Consider the following 21282-nt stretch of genomic DNA (forward strand, 5'->3'; position numbering starts at 1 on the left):
GGGCGGAGCTTGGTGCCGCGGGGGCGGGGCTTGGTGCCCAGTTGACGTTCCCGCGGGGGCGGGGCTTGGTGCCCGGCTGACGTTGCCGCGGGGACCGGGTTTGGGGCCGCGCTGATGTTGATACATGGGCGGGGCTTGGTACCGCGCTGACGTAGACTCGGGGGGCGTGGCTTGGTGCGCGGCTGACGTTGCCGCGGGGACCGGGTTTGGGGCCGCGTTGATGTTGATGCATGGGCGGGGCTTGGTGCCCGACTGACGTAGACGCGGGGGCGGGGCTTGGTGCCAGAAGCGCGCCGCCATTTTGGACGCGGAAGTTGCTCGGTGCGCTGTGTGTGAGGGGGAAGTTGGCGGCTGCCCGGAGAAGCGGCGGCGGCGGCGGTGGTCGCTGATCCAGCGGGCGGGTGAGGGTGGCGCTGGTTGTCAGCCCGTCTCGGAGCTTGGCCTCGCTCTCACCGCTCGGACGGACGGGTGTAGGGGGGCCAAATGGCTGCCCACAGCAACAACTTGCAGGTGAGGCGATACTGAAGGGTGGCGGCCGGCCGGCGCCCAGCTGGCCCGGGCCCGGATCTGGGGGAGGGGGGTGGTCAAGGGGTCGGGGTGGGCGGGGAGCGGGCCCTCTGTCAGATGCCGGCAACCCAGAGAGTGGGTGCGGCGTGAGCGTTCAAGCCTTCCCGAGCGAGGTGCGGAGGGCAGCAGCGGCCCGCGGTGAGTTAAAGGGCCCTGCGACCAGGAAGAGTAAAAGGGGAATAGAGGAGAGGGAACTGGAAATGTACCAGCGGTCCCAGTCTTACAGCCGTAGTGCAGTGCCGAGGGAGGGGATGGGACGTACGGTGGGTGCGGCGAGGGCCAGGCGCAGAGTCACTCCATGACAACACATGATTCATCTTTATGCCGGTCATCTTCCCCCCTCCACTCTGTCCTGATGCAGGGTTTCGACCCGAAACTCCGACAGTTCCTCTCCCCACCCCTACGGATGCTGCTCGACCCGCTGAGTTCCTCCAGTCGATCGTTTGTTGCATGAGAAAACAGAAAGCCCCCGTTCGCCCCCCCCCCAAAAAATGTTCACGCCAGTCTTTATGCTCCTCATGGACCTCTTCCCATTCCTGGTCCTAGTCCTATCCATGCGTCCTTCTCTTCCCATCTCAAACATTTACTTTAGGAAGCCGAAGTTGCAAACGCTGTGTGTCTGAAATCTAAGGCAACGTTTTTAGAGAGAAGAAAGAGTTAAACGTTTCAGGTCAATGATCTTTGAGTCATCCACCTGAAAGGTTAACACTTTTTTCTCGCTCCACAGATGCTGGAGAGGTGCATTTTCCATACAGTTACGTTTTTTGTTAGAGTTTTCATAAGTTTTTGTACTGTTTGCAAGAGTACAAATATTCTGATACCTTCTTGGTAAAGATGTTTCTCCTGAATTCCAGGTCAGATTTGTTAATGATTTGTATTCTTTCTTCTGGTTCTGTGCTTCCCATTGCTAGGTTGGAAATACAGAAAATGTCTCTATATCTATATTTACTGCATGATGGTCAAAACTGACATGGCACTCCAAATGTGGCCCAACCAAAGTTATTTTTAAGTTCAATTGTCTATTTAATCAGGATGCTTGTTTCTTAAAGTATACATTGACATTTTATACATCATCCCTAAACAGGCAACCAAAATCTGAAAAGAAATGTCTGAATCCTTTTGTGTAAATGCTTGAGTCTGGTTTATCCGTTTACGTATTTGAGATTGCTGTCAGTTATGCTCCTTCCATTCCCAATAACCCTTCAGTACTCCCCTCCTGGAACCACAGAAGAAAGATGCATCTGCTCCTCCCAATCACAAGTGTTTTATGGTTTACAAGGACCATTGACATGATCAAGCCTGTGTCAAAAGGTTATATCATTAATTTTCTCCCTCAATCCCAAAACTGTAATTTTTAAGAGTACTTATCTTTTGATATTGTTATATTCTTTTCACTGTCCCTGAAAACAGTGTTTTCCAAGTCATGGCAATTTGCTTTCTAACCTGCGATACTTCAGCATAAGGTTAACAAAATGGAATGCAGTCCCTCTAGGCAACACCCATTTATGAATTCTATCCCTTCATTATTGAGTATTACCAATAACCTCATTGACTAGTTTTTTTTTAATCTTTGAAATGGAAGGAAATTGTTTCAGGTCCCACTGGAAGACTTAAGCATGAAATCTAGACATTATTTCCATGCACAATTGAGGAAGTTGTAATGTTTTGAAGGGTGGGTGAAATGTTAAACCAAAACCTTATCCTTGTTCAGGTGAATGGAAAATATTCTGGTCAATTTTTATCCCTCATCTAATTGCAAAACAACATCTTCCTCAATCATGGGGAAATTCGTTGTATCATTTGTTTCTGAAACCACTTTTGGAAGTGATGTGATTTAGGCTCTGAACAGTGCTCAATGAATATTCATACTTTCCAAGACAGTTCTGTATTCAGATGTTTAACTGATTTAATCTATTAAGTAGTAACTTCTATTAATATAGCATCTTTTAATACAGCAAAAATTCCCAAAGATATTTCAAAGGAATGTTTAGGTTTTCGAAAGGGTATGAAGTCACATTGAGAAATATTGGGGCTTGTGACAAAGGGCTTGATCAGAGAGAGATTCTAAGAAGCATCTTGAAAGGAAGAAAGAGGAGAGAGAGAGAAGGACATTTGTAGTTGAAGGCACAGACATTGGTGGTTAAATTAGGAGATCACAAGAGTGTATTTCATGTGTATGAAAATTATGGTGCTAATGGAATAGGTTCAGTTTTAGTTGATGTGTGTTTCAACTTTTCATTGGGACTTGGTTTCACACACACATCTATTCATGAAAATGATTAACCTGAAACATTAACTTTCTTCTCCTCTTTCCACAGATGCTGCCTGACCCTCTGAGTATAGGTAGCTTTTTGTTTTTGTTAATTCAGAGTTCCAGCATCACCTTTTGTTTTTTTGTTTATATAATAGCAACTCACCCTTTTCAGCAAGAGCTAGATTAGATCCTCAATAGAAGGCTTCAAAGCCGATCTGGATGTGTTAGTGATAATAGGCTGAATAACATTTTTCATCCATAAAGAATAAGTTTGAAATTTCTTGTGTCGATGTAAGAAATAGTATGCTTCCTCATCAAAATCATAAAGATTCAATCATTTAACCTTGGACAGGTTCATTGGTTTTGGTTAAAAGAAGCCAATAAAGCCTTGCATTAAATTAATTGTTCAAATCTGTTTTTCTTCATAGAAAGGTATTGACCTTGCTAGCAAAGCAGCTCAAGAAGATAAAGCTGGAAACTTTGAAGAAGCCCTACGGTTGTACCAGTGTGCAGTGCAATACTTTTTGCATGTTGTTAAATGTAAGCACTTTTATTAAAGGATTTCTACTCATTACATTACACTGCAGATTTTTCAACAAAAGTTCTTATCGTATTTTTTAAACTCCAGTAGGAAATCAAGTAACATTTTTTCAAAAATTCTCACATGTTGCCCGCTGATGGAAATCTTTAAAGTTATGAGAAGATTTGATGGGGGCTTGTGAAACCTAAGCTACAGTTAGGCCAAAGCTAAGTGTCATTAATATAGCTTATTAAATTAAAAAGGAAATTTTGAATAAACTTCTTGGGATGGTTAGAAGCTGAAATGTACCATCGCTTAGCAGTTGAAATACACAAAGATTCAGTGGAGAAGAGGCTTGATAATTAAATGAGAAGAAAGTGATAGGAGAATTTGTTAATAGGGTTAGATCAGGATGGTCTGAAAGACAGTAAATTCAATGTAATTTTGAACTCTGCCCATTTTGTGGGGAATGGATGCCTTTCTGTTTTATTTTGTTCTTGCCTCTCAGTCTCTAAACAACAACTAGATGTGAAAGAACTTGGTTATATGGGGTGGGGGGGAGTTTGGGGGTGAACTGGTGGGATAATTGTCTTGCTTCAAGATGAGCAAAGGATGGTGTAATTTAATGAACAATTTCATTCAGACTTTCCCAATTAGAGTTCACAGGATTCTCAAAGATGCAAAAAAAAGAGTAGCACAGCAAGATGATCTTCATGATGTTAGTAAACAGTATTTTGCCTTGTAATTTCAGTGGATGGAAAATAATTTTATTTTTTTCATAAATGTTAGACGAAGCTCAAGGTGCAAAAGCAAAAGAAAGCCTTCGTGCTAAGTGTACAGAATACCTTGATCGAGCTGAAAAACTGAAGGAATATCTGCAAAAAACACAAAAGGTTAAGAAGCCTATTGAAGAGAACAACTCGAATAATGATAAGGGGTAGGTATATTTGTCTTACTACTATGACAAGATAAGTACTCTAATTTGCAAGCATAATTTGCAGGATAATAATGGATAAGGAACACTAGTCAGTTCATTTTCTTCTGTCCAAAGAAGTCCCAAAACCTCACTCCATCCTTTCAGCACTAAATATTTCTTCTGTTTCCAGATGTCATTTATATTCGTCATCTTGGAAATCATTCACCTTGTCACTGTGTCCACTAGCCAGACAGTAGATGGGTAGTGCACATCTGTGGAACCACAAGTGACAATTTACATCTCATTGTCAGTATTCTTGGCTAACAAAAGTTTTTTTGTACTACACACAGTTATATAGTATGATCTGGGAAAAAATAAGCTGCACTTCTCCACAAAAATGACGTACAGTTACCTTATCTTCAGGCTGAATGCCCAAATGTCAGTAAGTCGGCTGTATTCTTGGAAAGAGAAAATCCATGTTAAGGTTTTAGATCTGGAATATTTAACTTTTTATTTTTCTGCAGATGTTACCCGATTTGCTGATTATTTCTGAATTTTATTTCAGATTTCCAGCATCTGCAATATTTTGCTTTTCTATGGTCTAGGTATTTCCTGTCTTTCCATCTCATTCAATTTTTTCTATATTGTGAATCTCCTTCATGGCTCGTCTCTAACTGGAACTGGATCTTGAATGTCATACTGAAGTCATGGTAGTCAGGACCGTAAATGGTACTCGAAGGAACAGTGTGACTGGGAAACTGTACAGTTTGATAACAACTCAGTGAGTTGTAATCTACTGTTCTTTGCATAAATCGACATTTGATTCTGATCACCACTCTGTATCAGATGGAAATGTTGAGCTTGAACTGCTGTAAAACCATTGACTCTTATTTGGCTATTGCAAAATTCTTCATGAATTGAAGTTAAGATATCTTTATTAGTCACATGTACATTGAAACACACAGTGAAATGCATCTTTTGCGTAGAGTGTTCTGGGGGCAGCCAGCAAGTATCGCCACACTTCCAGTGCCAAAATAGCATGCCCACAACTTCCTAACCCATACGTCTTTGGAATGTGGGAGGAAACTGGAGCACTCGGAGGAAACCCACGCAGACACGGGGAGAACGTACAAGCTCCTTACAGACAGTGGCGGGAATTGAACCCGGGTCGCTGGCATTGTAATAGCATTATGCTAACCGCTACACTACTGTGCCTGTCCCTTGTTTCCCCTTTGCACAGTTTTTTTATATTTGGCAGTGTTAAGTTTCATCTGTCGTTGTTCCGCAGGTATTTTGTCATACTCATTCTTTAAGTTAAGCAGATGTCGCTAACATTTCACACTACAGTTTCTGAATCGAGCAAGAAGAACCCAAACAGGCAATTAGTAAGCAAGTGTCATTTTACATAAATCATTGGAAATGAACGTGCATGTACAGCAAGCAATTATGAGAGTAAACTGCACGTTGGTCATTATTGCAGAAGTTTTCGAGTGCACAAATAAAAATGTCTTGCTCTAGTTATACAGAGCCCTGGTGAGACCACATCTGGAATATTGCGTTCAGTTCTACCAAAGGCAAAATATACTTGCATTGAATGGAGTGCAGCAAAGGTTCACTGTATTGATATCAGGGATGGGGGTTTGTCACCTGAGGAGATACTCAGATGACTGTGCCTATACTCTTACAGAGTTTAAAGAAGTGAGTGGTGATATCATTGAAACATGCAAAATTGTTACGAGACTTGACAGAGTTAATGTTTCCACTGGCTGGCTAAAACTAGGGGTCACAATCCCAAAATTCAGGACTGAGATGAAAAAGAATTTCCTCTCACAGAGGGAAGTAAATCTTTGGAATTCTCTGACCAAGAGGGACATGGAGGCTTAGTTGCTGTGTATATTCAAGGCAGAGATCAACAAATTATTAGATATGAAGGGAATCTAGGGATATGAGCTCAGTGCAGAAAAGTGGAACTGAGGTAAAAATTCAGCCATGATATTTTCAATGGTAGAGCAAGCATGAATGGCTTACTTCTTCTGTTTCTTAGTAACTTAAATGCTGCTAGACAGTATTCTTTGCAGTTCTTTCTCACTTTACTCCTGATTGAAAGCAGACAGATAGATTGCAATTCTCTGAGTTAGACGTTTGTTTTGAATATGCTACATTCACAAAAAACAATTGTCACCATTTCTGGTAGATGCAAATCCTTGGCTCCACTGAAGCAGCTTGGCTAGAGATTCCAGGATAGATGCAGGAATTCTGTATCATTGTGAGAGCATCAGTAGTGCTATTATAGATGAAGAAGGCAATCTATTTCCCCTACCTCTAACAATGCAGCATGTCAGGATAACCTATATCCGGAGAGCAAATTTAAAAAAAATACATCGGCTCTGGAGTGAAAAGTAAAAACATTCAAAGTATTAAAGATATCACCTTAGTATTGTTGATTTCAAAATAATAAAATAAGTTATTAATTTCTTAACGTTAATTCAGCATTTAAAAATAAATAGGTATTTTTAGTTGTATGGTTTTCCATTTCAGATTGTAAACAATATTGAAAAATCTTGTTGATAGCCTTGATTGCAATAGCAATGGAGTGCTGCATTAATGCTTTATTATCATATCTTACTATTGAGATAGTAAAACCTCCCTGGTCTTCAACATATGATATTGATAATGGGAAATAAAAGTTCCAGAAAAATACTAGGATTCATTATTCATACTAGAGAGAGAGAATGCAGAAATGATTTGAGGGTTATTACCAGAATTAAGAATGTACCATGAAAAAACAGTAGATAGGGTTGGTTCTCTGTAAAAGAGCTTTAGGATTAACCAGATGGAGGTTTAAAAAGTGAGGAATTCAATGGGGTGTATGTGGATAGGAAATAAAAACAGGGTGTATATCCAATGCAGCCACTTGTGGAAGAAGTTATAGGTAGGATATTTTGAGAATGTGAAACTCTTAGATTGTTTTGCACAGATAAATTACAGGTTTTTATTTTGAATAGGTGAAAGAGAATGGGCAGTGGAATATGAAGCTAATTCAATATCCCTGTGCTGCAGGATTTACTTATGTTTATAGGGAGGAAGGCTGTTACTACTAAACCACTTTAGTCTCAACATATAAACTGAAGACAGGAATATATTTTGTTGTAAAAGAGCAAGTCTTCGTCTGAATTCAGAAATGGATATAAAATCTTAAAAACATTTGCAGTCAGTTCTCAGATTTAGAATTAAATGGCCAGTATGAAGACTTCTTGAAATCTTCTCTTCAGTATGACTGTTCAATTCTTTACTTGCACAGTCAGTGTTGCTACCCATAATAAAGAGTCAAGCGATAGTTATCCAAGTAGCTTCAACTGCTCAATTCCAGTTTGTGTTGGACATGAACAATGATGAAATAACTCATTGCGCAGACTTCATTAATTCACAAGAACAGAAAATGCTAAAAACCTTCAGCAGATTGAGAGAATGGAATGTATTGTCTGTCCTTCCAAAGATATAGCCTGATCTTAAAAGGTTTCCAGTATTGTATGCTTTTCTTTCAGGTTTGTGGTGCCTTTGCTATTTTTGGATTGTTTCCTGCACAATTTGTGAAGTATAACAGAGCTGTGTAAGGGCAGCAATCAGGAAGATCAGCTTTATTAGGAATATTGGGATGGAACAAGGTAGCTTAAGGATTCAACACAAATAAGGAAATGAGGAATTCTTGGTGAAATTGCTGAATGTAGGCAGAGGCATAAAGGAACTTTAGGATTAGAAGGAAGTGCAGGATTTGGAGGCTGAGGAGGGGAGATAGTCCATAGAGTTGTACAGCATGGAAACGGGCCTTTCAGCCCAACTGGTCCATGCGAACCAAGATACCTCATCCAAGCTAGTCCCATTTGCCAGTGTTTCCCCATAACCTTCTGAACCTTTCCAATCCATGTACCTGTCCAACTGTCTTTTAAAAGTTATTATGCCTGCCTCAATCACTTCCTCTGGCAGCTCATTCCACATACATACTACACTTTGTGTCAAAAAAAAGTTTCCCCTCAAGTTCCTATTAAATGTTTCCCCTTTCACCTTAAACTTATGCCCTCTATTTCTTGATCCCCCTTCCCTGGGAAAAGACCGAGTTGGAGCAAGAAATGCAGGGTTGGGACACTAAAGTCCTGATACAGGGTCTCAACCCGAAACACCGACAATTCCTTCATCCCTACAGATGCTGCTCAACCCGCTGAGTTCTTCCAGCTGTTTGTTTTTTATTGCTCTGGCTGAGAAACTTCTTTCTCACCTCCCCTCTAAACCTCTATTTTTCTCCCTCCCCTTTCCCCTGCCCAATCTTGTTAGGGCTGGAGAAGGTTGAAGATGCCAGGTGGATATGTGTCCTTAAAAAAGAGATTAAGTATTTTAAAACTGAAAGGAATGTTTTGATGTGATTGCAGTCTGCTTTTTATTGTGCAGGGGTCTCGCCAATCAGATTCTTGCAGGAATCCCACAGATTCCCTTATGATAAAAACATGAGAGCTCCCTGGGAAGCTGGCATTCATGTGATGAGATGATCATTGGGGAACAGATACCACTAGGCCACAAAAAAATAAAAATGCATTTTATTTATTTTGTCACATGACTGAGCACCAAGGCCAAATGACAACACAGAACATCTATGTTTTCTTGAGTGTTTATTTGCTTTCTAGCCTTCATTGACATAGCACAGCTCGTGGAGAAGAGTCATTCCACTGAGATTGGGTATCAGAAGAATATGTGGATCAAGGATTACTCTTCCATTTTTGCTTCCTTTTTCATCCTTGAGAGTTGGTTAACGTCCCTATCTCCCACACGGGGAATTAATTGAGCCTGCATTCCATCATTGCTGTGTCGTAAAGGGTTTGGGATATATATATATAATGTTCCTTTAATTTGATGCCTCTGATATTAACTTTTATGGTTATCATGTTTATTGCATAGTGGGGAAAAAAATTCCCTTCAGATTTTATTTGCACTTCTGTTGCAGGAATGAAAGTGATGGAGAGGCTGACAATTCGGAAAAGAAGAAATTACAGAATCAACTACAAGGTGACTGGGCTAACTTATCAAATTATTATTTTGTCATACTCAGTTGGGTGTACTCATTTAGCTCTCAGTATGAAATTATCAGCCATGATGTTTACTGACCAACTAGCCTTAGTTCTGCTGACGAGATGAAAAGTCAAAAATTCTCATAGGACCTACAAGCCTTGTTTTGATTTTTCAATTTTATAAAAGGACTGTATATTAAATGTAAAATTGCCAGGTGTTTTTACCAAGTATTTTATCAACCCTACATGTTCTATTCCTTATAATTTTATGCAAATTTCATTGACTCTGACAGTGCTGAAACTTAGTGGATAAATGTTATTATCCAGAAGAGAAGTTTTAAAAAAAAAGTTTTGAACTTCCTTATTTTTCTTTTTGAGTATTATTCATAATTCAGCTCTTTTGAACTTCTATTTCTTGGATCTTCATAAATTCCCTTTGACTATTTAGGTGCCATTGTTATGGAAAAGCCAAACGTGGGTTGGAATGATGTTGCAGGTCTAGAAGGTGCCAAAGAAGCTCTTAAGGAAGCTGTGATTTTACCCATCAAGTTTCCTCATCTCTTTACAGGTTGGTGTTTTTTTTTTTGCTGTACCAAAATCTCATTGTATCTTATTAAAAAAGCTTGCAGGAGGTATGTGTTACATCAGAATGTGCTATGTGGTTTCCAGGGAGAATTCTGGTGTTGAAGTATCAACCCATTTTTACCTATCTGTAATTTTTATTATGTTACTGAATGGCAATGTAATAGGATCACTGCTGCTTTAGCAGATCAGTTGAAACATTATTCTCATTTCCAGTATCATTTCACCAGGTTGTATCACATAATAGAGGGAGCATAGTGACGCAGCAGTCCTTGAGCCCAGGTTTGATCCTGATCTCAGGAGGTCTCTATATGGAGTTTGCACATTCTCTTTGTAATCATATGGGTTTTGTCTTGGTGTTCTGGTTTCCTCCCAAATCCCAGAGATATGTTGGCATGTTAATCAGATCCAGTAAATCATCTGGGTTAGTGAGGGGGAAAAAAAAATCAAAGGCAAATTGATGGGCGTGTGTGAAAGGGAATTAAATTGCAGGGATACAAGTAAATATGGAGAGGGTGAAGGGGAGTAATAGGGTTGCTCCCTGGAAGCTGGCATGCACTTGATGGGACAGATGCCCTTCTGTGTCATTAGAAGTATAAGAAGTTACTTTTCCAGTCTTTGAATAGTGCCTGATGTAGCTTCCAAATGTTTTGATTTTCTCTTGCACAGGGTTTTAGAATTAAAATGTAAAACTATCTCTTCCCACCCACCATCACCCCGGCTCACTCTCTAGGTAAACGAACTCCTTGGAGAGGAATCCTTCTGTTTGGCCCTCCTGGAACTGGCAAATCCTACCTGGCAAAGGCTGTGGCAAAAGAAGCAAACAACTCTACGTTTTTCTCCATTTCCTCCTCTGACCTGGTATCGAAGTGGCTTGGAGAAAGTGAAAAGTGAGTTTCTATTATATTGAATGAACAGAGATTTGATATATTTGATTTGCTAGCTGTTTATGAATTGTTAAGGACTATTTAGTATTTTCCTGCTTTGTGACAAAAAAGTCTTGTTGAGGTTTTTGCACAAGAAGACCTTATTTTGGGTGCTGTGTCACTCCAGGTCCATTAGCAAATTCAAAGTGAAATGAACATGCCAAATTAACATGCTTTCACTTGAGGTCAGTTGGAATGGTATGTGGATCTTTGGCAAGTAGCTCTTTTCATACAGCTTTTTATCATGTGCACTGCAAAATTTGTTGTACTCCGTTGCAACAAAAAAAAGTTAAATGTGTTTTGCAGTAGTAATGGGAATAATGTCCGATAATCCAAAATATCTGCCAATCCAGCATTGCCAAAATCCTGAAGGTACCAGATTAATGGAGTTTTATGGTACTAATTACAGTCAACAATTTTTTTTTGCTGTTGAAGTGGCATAAATTGTACTAAGTTGACTGAACTCCTCAAAGTGTTGTATATTTATGGGCATTCTCTTCCAAACCACCCATTTTAGTTTTATTACATTTGATTTTTCTTTTATTAAATGTTTTCTGATATTTTCAAATTGTTTCTTCACTTCCTTTGCAAGAGTGGTAATACTAAATTGCTCAAGGTACACCCAACAATGGGATTAAAATAGGATTAGTGTAAATGAATGGTTGATGCTTGACGTGGACTCAGTGGGTTGAAGGGCCTGTTTTCATGCTGCATCTCTCTGTCTCTAATAAGATATGTTCAATAACTGCTGATAATGTCTCCAAAATGTGCTTCAGGATGGAAAAGAAATTTCAGAAACTGAGTCTGCAAACCACCAGTGGCCAGAGTCTGCCACAGCTTTGTCACTGTTGACTCAAAAAAAAATCGAGTGGGAAAGGTTGCTACGGGTAAATCTTAACCCAGAAATGTGAAAATGGGAAATAAGGTTTGTGGACAGAAAGTGAAAATGCAGAGATCTTTCTTACAGGTCTTTTATGTTTCTGGAATTTATGTAAGGTATGCCACAAGAACAAAAATTTCTATAGCTTTTAATGAAAATTTTATATTTATTATTTAGGTTGGTAAAGAATTTATTTCAGCTTGCCCGAGAACACAAGCCTTCAATTATCTTCATTGATGAGGTTGACTCTCTTTGTGGTTCGAGGAGTGAAAATGAAAGTGAAGCTGCAAGGCGTATTAAAACAGAGTTTTTGGTTCAGATGCAAGGTAAGCAAATCTGTGGGAGTTTGTAAAGTTGTGAATAAAACTTGAGAATTGCAAGATTTAAATCAGATTCATTCTTACCATCATCATTCTACTTAATTGTGGACTCTGTCCAACCAACTTTTGAGGAAGGTTTCTAAAAATTCTTTCTCCTCATCAAAACAGAAGGATCTGTAATGTTAACTCTAACTTGCTCCACAGTTGCTGACTGACCTCTTGAGTATTTCTATTATTTTCTGCCTTTATTTCACACATCCAGCATCTGTAGTTCTTTGCTTTTCTGTTTATGTATTTTAACCTTTTAAAAAAAAACTTTCATGTTTATTAAAATAGCACAGTGGCTTCTTGGTGTCCAAATCAATGTAATATCAGTGTAAATTATTTAGAAATGTTCTTGATTTTATCAACCACAGATTAATTTTGAATTTTAAGTTGGGAGAAAATAGCAACAAATTCAGTTCTATTATTATTTCCTCATAATATACTCTTATGAAATTACAGTTCAAATTAAGGATTTGAGGACATGGTGTAAGAGCAGTCTTTGCTCCCAGTTTTGTGAAATATTTGATTGACTGTTATTAAGATATTGAGCTGCCATTCTAAATTTGTTGGCTCTTGAATGTTTCTATTAAATAAATAAGATACACCAAGAAACATTTATCCTAAATAATTAGAGAGTTTCATAGTTTTTCTTTGTCTATTAGCAAGCTATAATCACCAGGTAAAACCAAAAGTGTTCTTCTAAAGCAGCACTTATCTTCCAAAAATTTTAGAAACCAGTATATTTTTGTAAAAGGCTAGGAAAAATAACTTCATTGCTATGTGGCATTCTGCTCCAGTACAGAGTTGTGAACTTTAATATAGATCTAACACTAAGATGTAACTTGTGTCCCAATTTATTTAACTTGAGAGTTTTCTGAAAAGACAAATTTCCTCATCATTATTCAAATTCTTACAAAACTAGTGATTCTTACTGCTGTCTATTCTACATAAAGCACAATACACATTAAAATTGCTGCTGTTTTTGACAGGTGTTGGAGTAGATAATGAAGGAATCTTGGTACTTGGAGCAACTAATATCCCATGGGTTCTTGATTCTGCCATAAGAAGAAGGTAAAGTTTGTTTGTGGAACTATTTTTGCATGTTTAATGATGCTTAGCATAACACTGTTACAGCGCCAGCCACCTGGGTTCATTTCTGGCCACTGTCTGTAAGGAGTTTTGTACGTTCTCCCCGTGTCTGCGTGGGTTTCCTCCGGGTGCTCCGGTTTCCTCCCACATTCCAAAGCCATACAGGTTAGGAGTTGTGGGCATGCTATGTTGGCGCCGGAAGCGTGGCGACACTTGCGAGCTGCCCCCAGCACATTCTCAGTAACGCAAAAGGATGCATTTCGCTGTGTGTTTCGATGTACGTGTGACTAATAAATAAATATCTTATCTTATAAATAGCAACTATTCAAAGATCAATCAAACTAATATGATTCTCTGGATGAATGGAACAATGATGCCACTTTCTCTTCTATTTGACAAACCTGTTAAGACAACTGATAGCATCCCCTTGTGAAGTGCTGCACTGGTAAAAAATTACAGACTAGCATCACTAAAATGACTTTCTCTTAACAACATTCAAAGTCTGTTTTCTGCACGATTTGTACAACTGGTATACAGTAATTGTTCATTGTACAATATTTGTACATTGTAAAAAATGGTGGGGTCTTGGATATGAAATAATGAGTACCACTATGAGGGGACCTTTTTCATCCAGAGAATGGTCAGTACCTAGAATGCACTGCCTGAGAGATTTTATTGCAAGATTGGTTATTAAAATTACAAAACATCCACAATAGAAGTAGTTATTCCTTTCCATCATAACTATTGACCCAGTTTTTTCTGAATGGCTGCATGCATCACTCACACTCCCTACAGCCAACAAAATTAACAGGTCCATCTGGCCAGCCTTGCTGGCCAAGACTGTCATGGAGCTGAGTGGTGAGGCCTCGTGTCTTGCGTGGGCCTCAAACGATGAAATTGGTTAACCTGAGTGAGCCAAAACACACCTCTCACACAGAACTGACAGATGGCAAAACCATGCCCTCAGCTTTGCCATCTAACAAAGCTATCACACTATGGAATGCTTCTGAATATCCTGACATCCAGAAGCATTCCAAATCTATTACATGTCAAAGCATTTTTTTAAAACCACCCTAATGTTATTAAAAAAGATTAGAGGCATCAGTCTAAAGACAATTTATAAATGTGAAGATCATCTTATTCTCACTGTTTTTCCCATAAAATCCCCAGTCCTATTATTTCAGGAAATAATTGGGAGAGCTCACCCAGTAAATTTGGAACTTAAATTTGCACGTGAATCCTGAAATCTAATGGCAATTCTAACTAATGCCAGAAATTCAGTGCAGAAATGTCAGTGAAATTGGTGGCACAGGGGCTCCACAGGTAGTGCAGCTGAATCACTGCTCAGCAACCCTGGTTCAATTCTGACCTCTAGTGCTGATTCTAAGGAGTTTGCCCATTCTCCCTGTGTCCGTGTGGATTTTCCCCTGATGCTCTGGTTTCCTCCCACATCCCAAAAATATTCTGATCATTAGCTTAATTGGCTACTATAAATTACCCCGGTGTAGGCGGCTTTCTATGATATGAAGTAAAAATCTGATCAAGTATTCTTCCCATTGATCTTTAATTATGATGTAAGGATAAGTTACATTAAGAATTTAGGGTTATATGTCAGTTTTGAGATTGTTTAAATTTTTATGAAACAGAGAATTTTCTATTACAGTATATTAATTCACTCTGCTACTAATGTAATTTTGGTATCATAATACACAGCATCTTTTTTCATTGCATGTAAACAATTTCTTGTGAAATGAGATTTTGATGACCAATTGTTCTGATGGCACAGCAACTCACAAAAATAGAAATTATGATGTGGATTAAATTTTGCCCCTGCTTTTTTGAATAAGAATTCAATTTATTATCCACATCCAATTTAGTAAGGTGATTCTGATAAATGGATTTGATGCAATGTATAGAATTTAACATAGCTTACAAGCATAAGACACTGTTTACCAACAAATCACCATATTTGCCAGACAGGTTGTTGTGTTTCACAGGTATGATGATTAATGAATATCCCTTCTACTGGTACCTTTAACAACAATCCCTTCTTGTATTATGTTTTCCAGATTTGAGAAACGTATCTACATCCCATTACCTGAGCAGGCTGCTCGTGCTTTGATGTTTAAATTGCATCTTGGGACTACACAAAACAGTCTGTCTGATGAAGATTACCGGATTCTTGCGAAAAAAACAGATGGGTATTCTGGGGCTGACATCAGTATCATAGTACGAGATGCTCTGATGCAACCAGTCAGGAAGGTTCAGTCAGCCACTCACTTCAAGAGGGTAAGGTACAATAAGGTTACCAGTAATTTTAGGAAAGATGAAGCCATTCCATTTACAGATGAATATAAAGAAATTATACTACCTAAAATTGAATTTTTCTTATTCTTTCTCCATATCCTTTAGTTAAGTGCCATATCATGGTTTAAATTTAGTTTCCCTTCTCTACCATCTCATACTGTTAAGGAGCTTGCCTCCAATTAATCTCTCTTTTCCATTCTCTAACACAGCTTTTGAGTTATTTCTTTCACACCTGTTGAACAAAAAGATTGTGCCTCCTCTGAAGGTTTCTGTTTTCATATCTTTTTAAGACAGGCTAGTATCCTGTAGACCTTTTACATATTCCTCCTCCCACACAAACACCATTGGCAGCCATCTTATCCCTTTGCCTCCACATTTGTATCCATACTGCTGCTTAGCTATCAGATTGCTGCCAGATATTAAGACCTGTTCTTCCAGCTTCCTGTTCAGTCTGATTTGACATTTATTCTCTTCAGTTTAGGGCAACATCTGACCTGGTCTAGACTCTGTCAAAATTTCTCTGCCACTGTAGGCTAACCATCCAGTCAGCTGTTTATTCTGCTTTGCTCCCATTCCCTATCCCACTGGCTCAAACTTTTAAGATTCCAGATTCCACCCTTCGAGCTCTGAACTTGCACATTTTTGTATTCTTTCTTGTTTGCTCCTCATGCCCTTCCCCAGGCCACTTTGTCCATGAGATCCACCCTTGAGCCTATCACCACTAAACAGCTGAACACCTTCTCTTCTTAGTCCTGTTCTCCACCCCCCACCCACAACCGCGCCCCCCCCCCCCAACTCCACTTTTCCCTGGAGTCCTAGAGCAGCTGTCGGTCTCCCAAATTTTTTGGATGCCTTTCCTAGAATTCCTTGCAATCACATTTCTGTGCTGTCATCATGCTGCAACAGCACCTATCAAAATCATAATGGTATCCTCTGTGATTGTGAGAAGGAAGGTAATCTATCCTTTTTGACCTGTCTGCAGCTTTTAACACAGTTAATTGCAGCATCCTCCATTGCCTCCCATTGGCATGCAGCTTGGAAGGGCCACGGCAGCCCAGTTCCTTTCTTGTCTCTCTGGTCTCTCAAATCACCTGCAATAGCTTCTCTTTCTCACTGTAGCCTCTATGACAACCCCCCTCACCCCATCACCACCACCACCAAATTTTCTCACCTGCATAGTGCCCACCAGTAACATCATCCAAAAACACAGTGTCATTATGTTTGTATACTGATGACACCCAGACATACAACTCTACCTCACCACTGTCTTTCTTAACTGCTTTACTGTCTGTATATTGCCAGACTACTTGTCTGACATTCTGTATGAGATGAGCAGAAATTTACCCCACATAGAATTTTTGGAGATTAATGCCATTGTCCTCCATTCCCAAGTCAAATGTTGTTTCCTGATCCCAGTTCCATTGCTTTCTCAGACTAATGTCTGAAACTAATCCAGACTGTTGCAGTCTTGGAATCAAATTGACCCTTGGTGAGTTTTGGACTGCATTACCATGTCATCCATTACAGTTGCTGGTTTCTGCCTCCTTGACACATCATTCAGCTGGAAATGAACTAATATGCTGCTGAAACATCAATTCATGTTGTTTATTATCTCTAAACCTGACATTTATAATCCACTCCAAGCTTGCAACCTTTGTTGTGCCCTCCATAAATTTGAGGTTATCCAGTACTTGTTGTCTGTATCCTAACATGCACTATCCTTTTTACCCATCACTCATGTAGCTGCTGACTTTCATCAGTTGTAAATTAGGTAATATTATGATATTAAAATTCTCATCCCTATCTTAATATTCCTCAATGTTTTGTCTGTCCCCATCTCTGTAATCTACTCCAGAGCAGTAGCTCCCTGAGACTATGTGTGCTCTACCAATGTTGATCTTTTGATTATTCTTAATTGTTCCACCATTGGCAACTGTGCTTTCAGCTACCACGGCTCCAAGCTCTTGGCCCCTTCCTAAACCCCTCTCCCGTTCTACATATTTTTCATCCTTTAAGACATCTCTTAGAAGCTACCTGAAGGACCACATATCCTAATCTCCTTGTGTGACACTAGAATATTTTTTATATTAATGGTGCTAGGTAAATAAGGTTTTAACATCTCGGATTGCTATGTAGAAAAAGCATTGAACTTAAATTTATTCAACTAAATTCACTCTAGCACAGGACATTAGATAAGAATAATCTGTTTTATTTTTAATTTTTAGGTCAGAGGTCCTTCAAATTCAGATCCATCCGTGATTGTGGATGACCTCCTAACTCCATGTTCACCAGGTGATCCCAATGCTTTGGAGATGACCTGGATAGATGTTCCAGGGGATAAGCTTCTGGAGCCTGTCGTCTCCATGGCAAGTTGTTTTAATTTTTACAGATATTATTATATCTCCACTTTTTAGTTGTTGTTCAAATAATCTCATGTTAAAAATCATCTTGCATGCTTAACCAAAGTGATTTGGTTCAAAGCTTGCAACATCTACCTGTAGTTGTAAAAATATTTAGGCAGCATAATAAGTGAATTGGCTATCTTTTAGTACATGTGAAACTTGACCTAGTCAAAAACAATGATTTTAATTTGCCCTCAATTGCTTCAAAATAATTAGGTAATGTGAGCTATGATGAGGTGTAGTATATAAAAGCTTATATTTATTTCATGATGACAAACATAATTTTCCTGACAAAAATGACCTCATCCATCAAAAAAAAAGTGCCACGAAATTCTATATTCCCCATTCAAACTCCAATTAATTGGGAGGCTACTGAGATCAGAGGCAAATGATAGGGTCACACCCATCTACTCTTCTGGTATTTCAATGTAGACTTCCATACATGTGCAAACCAGATCTAAATTTAGGTTCTGAGATCAGAACGGATCAGGTGTGTCAAAACCAGTACCAACAGTCTTTATTTCTCCCTGTTTTTAAGAAAATTCACTTCCCCTTTCCACCTTGCCAATGTTTTTGCAGTGACTTCAGATCTGAGGTTTCCATTTATCTCTTTTTTTTTTAACCAAGACTTTTTTTTCCCAGAACTCGTATCACAGATCTGTTGTCTTCCCAGCCCATAAGTTTTGAACCAGTTTAACTTCAGTCTTGTGCAATACTTGGGTCCATAGATCTATAGATCAGGGGACACCAAATGCTTGCCTTGCATCTGTAACCCTCAGTTATTTTGTTCTTAATCTATGTTTTGAAACTTTTAATAGGCTTAGCCATAACAGCTGTTTATTGAGGTGGGTTGACAGTTGGAGGAATTCAAGATTATGGCTACCCTTATTGTGAAAAAGTGATTTCATGTCTTATTCAGGAACAGTCCACCTCCAATTTTGGAATGCCATCTTGTTTTGACTCTCCCACCTAAAGATATGGTTTCTCCCTCTCCCCCAACTCCCCACTCCAGCCAACTAATTTAGTCTTAAATACCCCAATTAGGTCATAGGTTGATCATGTATATTGAAGAAAATATAAACCCAATCTATGCAATCTGTCCTCAGTTCATCCCATTCTAGGCCCTGGTATTAATGTGAATCTTTGCTGCATCATGGATTGTATAGAAATAAATGTACGACTTCAAATGGCGTTTAAACCCAACTACTTTAGTACTAAAACTTCATATTTTTAATGGTATTGTTCTTGGCCATTGGTTCTCAGTGATTTCCGGTTTTGATGCCCTGATTCTGTTAGTTTTGCTCTCTCAACTAGTTTTTTTTTTTGCAAGTTTCTGCTCCCATTCTCATATTTCTGTATTTGTTAGTCAGTCTTTACGTAGTTTTTCTTAAAGATGTTCCATTTTTTCCTTTCTTATACTTCATTTGTATTGGCCTGGGGAAATAAAGGAAAATCAGGTGTGAGGGGGAAGCATGTCTCAACAAAATCAATGTTAAAACAATGTAGTTATATGGGAGAAAAAAATAAAATACATGTTTCTTTGTTAACCATTTCAAATCCAGTGCAAGAGGAATAATCTTTGCTGTTAGATGGGTCAACATTTACATAGATGTTTAAACTTGTCCATCTATGAAGTGTAAAGTATTTGGTTCTGTATTCAAATAAATGTAATTTGTATTAAAACAGTGAAAAAGTGTTGTAGATGTAAAGGTTTTAGAAAGAGCTGTGATAAATTCCAACAGTTTGGAGTCTAAGGGAAACAAATGAAAATCTTTTAAAATAAATTGCAATATGAAGAAAGTGCTGGGATGATTGTAAGTCCTTATCAATGCCTTATCATTTTTGCTCTTTTTCCACAGCCTGATATGCTGCAGTCATTAGCACACATAAAACCAACAGTTAATGAAGAAGATCTGAGGAAATTGAAAAAATTCACGGAAGACTTTGGTCAGGAAGGCTAAACCAGAGGAACATAATTTGCACTACAATTTTTTTTCTTGTACCTCCTTTTTTTCTATTCACTTCAATCAATTACATACACTAGTGAACATTTATTTTACTTCATATTGTAAAATCTTAACTCTTGTGTATCAGGCCATGGGACTTTGTATAAAGTTGGATCTAAGTCTACATATTATCTTAATGTCTGCATGTGCCTATCATGAAACTATATCTCAATGCATATAGAAAAAAAGTTGAGAACACTGCTGGCTCAATCAAGGGTATAGCATGCTTTTACAAGAACAGCTGAATATTTTCAAATGCATTGAGTACCCTGTACATACCAATTTGCTGGGCTTGCTATGGACTGTAAAATAATCTTGGTTATTAGTGATACATTCCAAATAGTGAGAATAGGGTAATTTAAACTGACTATTGCACATGAACTGTAATAGTTGTACTGCCCTTGGGCTTGGACCTCTTCATTGTACTTCAAGTACGCTCTAAGATTTTCTACTAATGGTGTGCATAAAATACAAACCTTAAGCTTTGTAATGGAGAAACTTGGGCTACTTGCATCTAGTTATTTGTATTCTAAGAAATATGAATGAGGTGAGCAGCTCCCTCAAGTAGATTTTTTTTAATAATATTAAATGCCTAAAAAGTCATGGAATCTTAAATCCTGTGAGTTTAATTTCTGTTTATTTGTAAATAAAAAATGCATCTACTTAATGCTGAGCACTTTTTTCAAATTTCTCATAATTCAGAAAGTGGGGCATGTCGTAATTTTTAGATTGTTTCTTCAGATTGCCGAATAGAAGTTCTGAGACCATTTTGTCAACTGTCTGCAGCACGTTAAGTAAGATGAGTCCATCTGGGGTTGCATGATTAACAGCATGTGCTGTTGTGAAGCTTGCTATTCTAGCGCTTCTGCTCTACCTCAGCAGTTTTAATTTCCTTAGGCTGCAGCCCCAGTGTAGATGAATCACCAGATGAAACAACTGTGTGCAAGGTGCTTCCAGTATTCCAGGTCAGTAGTTGCAGGAGTGGAATAAAATTGGATAGACTGAAGTGTGTTGCTTCCCTACTGATCTAAACAGGTGGAAGGAAAGTTGTTTGCACAGTTAGAAGTAAAGACAATAAGCATTTGAGCAAAAAACAAATCTCTGGAGGAACTCAATAGGTTGAGCAGCATCTGTTGGGGCGGAGGTGGGAAGAAGGAATTGACAATGTTTTGGGTTGAGACCCTGCATTAGGACTGAGTGAAAAGGGAATATAGTCAATATAAAGGGAAGAGGTGGAGGGGCAGACTGAGGAGGGGTGAAGGATGATTGGCACAAGGAGTCAACTAGGGGTGGAGTTTGGAGACGGGCAGGTAGGTGTTAGGTGGAAGCAAACAAGAAAACAAAAAGCACGTGGAGCCAGGCGGAACGAGGAGAGGGTGAAGGTGGAGACAGAGTCTAGATGGTAATCAGC

General features: G+C 38.9%; 1 protein-coding gene across 1 annotated transcript; it reads left to right on the forward strand.

Moving 5' to 3' along the window:
• Positions 1 to 303: 303 nt before the first annotated feature.
• Positions 304 to 20538, forward strand: LOC127571010 (vacuolar protein sorting-associated protein 4B-like). The gene is made up of 11 exons (XM_052016981.1): positions 304 to 510; positions 3250 to 3361; positions 4131 to 4278; positions 9251 to 9312; positions 9763 to 9882; positions 10630 to 10786; positions 11880 to 12028; positions 13057 to 13138; positions 15226 to 15445; positions 17689 to 17829; positions 19725 to 20538. The coding sequence occupies exons 1-11, from the start codon at positions 484 to 486 to the stop codon at positions 19824 to 19826; spliced, it is 1320 nt and encodes a 439-aa protein (XP_051872941.1). The 5' UTR covers positions 304 to 483; the 3' UTR covers positions 19827 to 20538.
• Positions 20539 to 21282: the final 744 nt, after the last annotated feature.

Source organism: Pristis pectinata, chromosome 5 (genome assembly GCF_009764475.1).
Source record: "Pristis pectinata isolate sPriPec2 chromosome 5, sPriPec2.1.pri, whole genome shotgun sequence".
Classification (NCBI taxonomy): Eukaryota; Metazoa; Chordata; class Chondrichthyes; order Rhinopristiformes; family Pristidae; genus Pristis; species Pristis pectinata.

Coding starts and splice junctions, on each gene's coding strand:
- LOC127571010 (XM_052016981.1), top strand. CDS start 484: ATGGCTGCCCACAGCAACAACTTGCAG. Junction 12,029..13,056: donor GTTTTTGGTTCAGATGCAAG/GTAAGCAAATCT, acceptor TGTTTTTGACAG/GTGTTGGAGTAGATAATGAA. Junction 15,446..17,688: donor CAGCCACTCACTTCAAGAGG/GTAAGGTACAAT, acceptor TTTAATTTTTAG/GTCAGAGGTCCTTCAAATTC.